The 6,021-nt window shown below is 39.4% G+C and overlaps 1 protein-coding gene across 2 annotated transcripts in view; it reads left to right on the top strand.

The window, feature by feature from the left end:
• LOC106881243 (mitogen-activated protein kinase kinase kinase 1) overlaps positions 1-6,021 on the top strand; it is a 251,732-nt gene that overhangs the window by 196,618 nt on the left and 49,093 nt on the right. For both annotated transcript variants that reach the window (XM_089356790.1, XM_089356789.1), the window contains exons 5-6: positions 1,086-1,202; positions 5,642-5,790. In XM_089356790.1, coding sequence (XP_089212916.1) covers positions 1,086-1,202; positions 5,642-5,790 — 266 coding nt within the window. The remainder of the gene's footprint in view (positions 1-1,085; positions 1,203-5,641; positions 5,791-6,021) is intronic.

A 6,021-nucleotide genomic window follows, 5' to 3' on the forward strand; every position in this document is an offset into this window, starting at 1 on the left:
TAGTTCTACTTTAATGTTAATTAGCAAGAAGTTTGGTATATGGTGGCAAGTTGAGACAAGCTCAGATTTTGTGTTTGACATTAGTGTGAGGTGGCTGATAATGTGTAACTTCTCTGTAAACAATGGGTGAAAAACTTATCTTCATGCCTTGAGGTTTATGCTGTGTGTATCCTTTGCTTTCCAAACATTTGTATTATGCTTTCAAGGTAGCATTGATACCAAAGAGCTGTTTTGGTACTGATGGTTTCTGAATGTGTTCTCTGCCAGTGCTATTTAGCAGATAGAGGTGTTATCAAGGAACATGCTGTGGTATATATTATTTCTATATAAATATTTGCCTTTTAGTTGGACAGGCCTCTATACCACAGCAATTGCATGCTGGCTGTTGTTGTTATGGCCATAAAATACCTCTTTGGTGGTTCTTTATGAAGCTACATGTGTTTCTCAAACAACAAAAGATTACCTCTATGTTGTTCAACAAGATCATCCCAGTTTTTTTATAAGGATTTATTCAGTTTATGACTATAAATATATATAGCTTTGTTTGAAAATACAAAATGTTAATATGAACGAGCATGACTGTGTGGTTAAGGAGTTTGTTTCCAAACCATGTGGTTTTGAGTTGAATCCCACTGCCTGGTACCTTGGGCAAGAAGTAAATGTCATCTACTATAGCCCCAGTTTGACAAAAGCCTTGTGAGTTAATTTGGTTGACAGACACTGGAAGAAGCCTATTGTGCAAATGTGTTCATGTCCCCTTGTCTTGATATATATATATCAAATGATGGCTGTTGACAAACATTACTGTCATACAAGTAATGTGCTTTGTTTGCAATCTTCTGTGGAAACATGTCTGGCCTATTATGCTGTTCATACACAAAAGATGAAGAGAAAGATTACTTTGTTTGGAAACAGAAAGGGCATCAGGCTGTAGAAAAATCTGCCTCTGCGAATTTCGTCTGATTCATGCAAGAAAGGAGAAGTGCATATTAAAATGATGGTGATGTTGGTAGTAGTGGTGGTGTTGATCATGATGATAGTGTTGCTAATGATATCTGACTGTTGTTGATGTTGTTTCATTGCAGACATGCAGTTGTGGTCGCAGCCCTCATTGTGTCCATGTTCTTTTTGTCATGTTACGTGTGTTTAAAGTGAAAGAGACCGATCCATGTTTATGGAGCCAGACATTGAAAAATTATGAAGTAAGTCCTTCTACATTTTCTTACATGCTTTATGGCCTTTGATGACTGTCCTACTTATATGGGACATAAACCTGTTTCTCTTTTGTTCATCCATACTTTTCATAAACTACTTGTAATATACAACTGTTTGTCCTGTGACTTTGTTATATCTTCATTCATTACCCTCACAGCAAGGTAGGCCTTTCGTCCTTTCAAGGTCGATGAAATAATGGCCATTAGACCTCAGTGTTTGATGTAATCGAGTAGCTCGATTTTTAGGCCCAAATTTTAGGCCTTGTGTCCAAGGTAGAAAGGATTATTATTATCATTATTATTATTATTATTATTATTATTACTATTATTATTATTATCATTAAGGTGGTGAGCTGGCAGAATCGTTAGCATGCCAGGCAAAATTCCTTAACGGCATTTTGTCCATCCTTACGTTGAGTTCAAATTCTGCTGAGGTTGACTTTGCCTTTCATCCTTTCAGGGTCGATAAATTAAGTACCATTCAAATACTGGGGTCGATGTAAGTGGTTAGTCCCCTCCCTCCAAAATGTTAGGCCTTGTGCCTTTAGTAGAAAAGATTATCATTATTATTATTATGAAGGTACGATGGCTTAGTGGTTAGGGTGTTGCACTAATGATTGCGAGATCAAGGTTTTGATTCTCAGATCAGGCATTGCATTGTGTTCTTGAGCATCATCTCGCATTACTCTATGATCATTTTGTCATCTGACATATGGCACATCATACACCTGTACAGGTAATGTTGATTTGATGGAGAGAGTGAGCTTAGGTGAACACAAACATTTATAAGTAAATCATCTGTGTGGTTGTTCAGCGAGAAATTGCAGAACCCTTATACATTGTCTAACTATGGGAGAGTCCTTGATTATTATTATTATTATTATTATTATTATTATGATGATGATGATGGTCGTCGTTTTCATCATTATCATCATCGTCATCATCATCATCATTATTATCATTATTATTATTATCATTATCATTATTGTTATTATTATTATTATTTTTAAGGTGGTGAGCTGGCTCAATCGTTAGCACCCCTGGCAGAATGCTTAGTGGTATTTCGTCTGCCACTACGTTCTGAGTTCAAATTCTGCAGAGCTCGACTTTACCTTTCATCCTTTTGGGGTCGATGAATTAAGTACCAGTGAAATACTGGGGGTCGGTGTAATCAACCTATCCCCTCCCACAAAATGGCTGCCAGTGTGGAAAAATTTGAAACCATTATTATTATTATTATTATTATTATTATTATTATTCAGTAGTTTTATTTTTATAGCGTGCTTTCACTTCACTACCGAGCGCAGCTCTGTGCGCATTGGGTATGTGCTGTGGTTTGCTGTGGTGCTCTTATGTTTACTGTATTGAAAGTGTTTTGCGTAGAATGTGTGCAGTACCCAGTAGTGCAATTTTCTGTATGTTATATATATTTGTAAGTCCTGGTGTTTTTGTTATGTATTTGTCTGAATATTTTTTTATTATACCTAAGGCACCTACTATGATAGGAATTGTTTCTGTTTTTAGATTCCACATTCGAGTTATCTCTATTTCCAGGTCTTTGTATTTTGAAAGTTTTTTCCATTTCTTTTAGAGAAACGTTGTCATCTGCTGGTATTGAAACATCAATTAGAAGGCATTTTTTTCCTTCATGATCTTTGACAACTATATCTGGTCTATTTGCCTTAATTTCTCTATCTGTGTGTATTGGCATATCCCAGAGTATGGTTGCTTTCTCGTTTTCTGTGACCTTTTCTGGCGTGTGTTTATACCATCTTTTTTCTGTTGTTATTCCATAGTGTTGGCATAGCTTCCAGTGTATATAGGTCCCAGCTCTGTCATGTCTGTGAATATATTCCTTCTTAGCCAGGACTGGGCAGCCAGAGATAATATGATTTATTGTTTCTTGTCGATCTCTATTATTATCATTATTATTATTACTATTATTATTATTGCCAGTGCTAGATTGTTGCCAGTACCACTAGACTGGCTCCTGTGCAGGTGGCATCTAAAATACACCATTTCGAGCGTGGCCGTTGCCAGTACTGCCTGACTAGCCTTCACGCCGGTGGCACATAAAAGCACCCACTACACTCTCGGAGTGGTTGGCATTAGGAAGGGCATCCAGCTGTAGAAACTCTGCCAAATCAGATTGGAGCCTGGTGCAGCCATCTGGTTTCACCAGTCCTCAGTCAAATCGTCCAACCCATGCTAGCATGGAAAGCGTGCGTTAAACGATGATGATGGTTATCATGGTCATCATCATGTAAAGCCATTGCAAGTTACATTAGCTAGAAGTGCTGTTGTCTTCAGTTTTGGTAATGACAGATTTCAAATCTCAAGAATTTTTCTTAGGATTTTTGCAGTATACAGGGTGGCACTTTTCTGCTGGTTGACTGTATGTATCTCAGTTCTAATATCCTTCATCGTCTTAGGTAGTATTTTGGGTGTTGCAGCACATAACCAGAGTAACGATTGCACAAATGTTGCTTAGAATATTCTTTGACCAGCCAATATTTTGTAAGTGAATTTGGCTGATGGAAACTAAGTCAAGGCGGCGAGCTGGCAGAAACGTTAGCACGCCGGGTGAAATGCTTACCGGTATTTCGTCTGCCATTACGTTCTGAGTGGAGGCGCAATGGCCCAATGGTTAGGGCAGTGGACTTGCAGTCGTAGGATCGCGGTTTCGATTTCCAGACTGGACGTTGTGAGTGTTTATTGAGCGAAAACACCTAAAGCTCCACGAGGCTCTGGCAGGGGATGTTGGCGAACCCTGCTGTACTCTTCCACCACAACTTTCTCTCACTCTTACTTCCTGTTTCTGTTGTGCCTGTAATTCAAAGGGTCAGCCTTGTCACACTGTGTCACGCTGAATATCCCCGAGAACTACGTTAAGGGTACACGTGTCTGTGGAGTGCTCAGCCACTTGCACGTTAATTTCACGATCAGGCTGTTCTGTTGATCGGATCAACTGGAACCCTCGTCGTCGTAAATGACGGAGTGCCAACCACGTTCTGAGTTCAAATTCCGCCGAGGTCGACTTTGCCTTTCATCCTTTTTGGGTCAATAAATTAAGTACCAGTTGACTTAATCCCTTTGTCTGTCCTTGTTTGTCCCCTCTATGTTTAGCCCCTTGTGGGTAATAAAGAAATAAGAAACTAAGTGAAAGCTCTTTGTGTTGTGTGTGTGTGTGTGTGTGTGTGTATTGTTAGGTCATTTGTGACTAAACTACCAACCCTATCAAGCCTACATGGAAATGAGGGTGATTTTTGTTAGACACCCTACAGAACAATAAACAAAACCCATCAAATGGTGGATTTGAACTCAGTAGAGTCAATGGCCATCCATCAGCTGGGAATGAGAGAATCCTAGTCTTTGTTTAACCCTTTAGCAGTTAAACCAGTCAAGTCCCACCAAAATATGTTCAAACTGGCCAGATCTGGTTTCATATCCTATCCTACAATGTCATTCTAAAAATAACCAATCACATTGTCAAAATCTCAAAGCATGATTATATAATGCATGATTACTTCAAAACAATGTGAATAAATAAGCATTACATTTGACAGAGTAATCTGAATGCTAAAGGGTTAAATATCTGTCTTGGAGAAGGAAAACATCTAATGGAGTAGGTTAGTTCTTTTTTGGGTAGATGCATACGTTTTGTAAGGAGAGGTAATGATTCTTTACAAGGTCTTTCTTCACTTTAGAAAGCTTCAGGCGCAGGTATAATTTGATTTTTAACATCTCCAATAACATCTCTGTTGTATATTACATACTATGGATAGCTGTAACCAAGAAAGACAAAGCATTCAATGGAAATTCCATGATGGAATGAATATGTATGTTAGTATAGGTGGTGAGCCCTCTTAACACCTGCTGCAGATGCCCATCATCATCATCATCATCATCGTCGTCGTTTAACGTCCGCTTTCCATGCTAGCATGGGTTGGACGATTTGACTGGGGACTGGTGAAACCAGATGGCTACACCAGGCTCCAATTTGATTTGGCAGAGTTTCTACAACTGGATGCCCTTCCTAACGCCAACCACCCAGAGAGTGTAGTGGGTGCTTTTACATGCCACCGGCACGAAGGCCAGTCAGGCAGTACTGGCAACGGCCACGCTCAAAATGGTGTATTTCATGTGCCACCCGCACAAGAGCCAGTGCAGAAAATGTGTACAGGTGTCTAGGAAGACTGAAAATCTACATCTGTCATCCTCATGTTTAAGAGAACAATCAAATGATAGCATAGCTTGCAAATCAAGTTGCAGATGTGTGTGTGCGTGTGTGTTGACTGTTGTTGTTTGGTTGTAGCTCTGACCTTGTTCTAGTTAAGATCTTATTGCTCTGTATGTGGTTATTTTGAATTAAAACTAACTATTCTTGTATGGTTTAATGCCATTGTCTTCTGTTTGCCATTCCATAGGTGGAGAACCTGTTTCGAATGTACAACGACCGCCGGGAATTGTTACTTCTCAACAAGGAAAGTTCTAAACACATACACAAAAAGCAGTTGGAAGAGAAACCAGAAAATTCTCCTGAAAAGCTATCCATTCGTGCCGAGAGTGACACTGGGTGGGTACATCTCGGTTGTTATTGTTTATTTATTAAAAGGTGATGGCACAGATGTGGGTAAGAAATTTGCTTCCCAGCCACATGGTCTCAGGTTCAGTCCCACTGTGTGACTGCCTTGAGAAATGTTTTTCAATTATAGCCCCAGACCGATGAATGCCTTTCGAGTGGATCTAGTAGATGTCTACTATAAACACACACACACACACAAACGCACACACACACACACACACA

This window comes from Octopus bimaculoides, chromosome 8, assembly GCF_046866305.1.
Source record: "Octopus bimaculoides isolate indiv1 chromosome 8, ASM4686630v1, whole genome shotgun sequence".
NCBI classification, from domain to species: domain Eukaryota; kingdom Metazoa; phylum Mollusca; class Cephalopoda; order Octopoda; family Octopodidae; genus Octopus; species Octopus bimaculoides.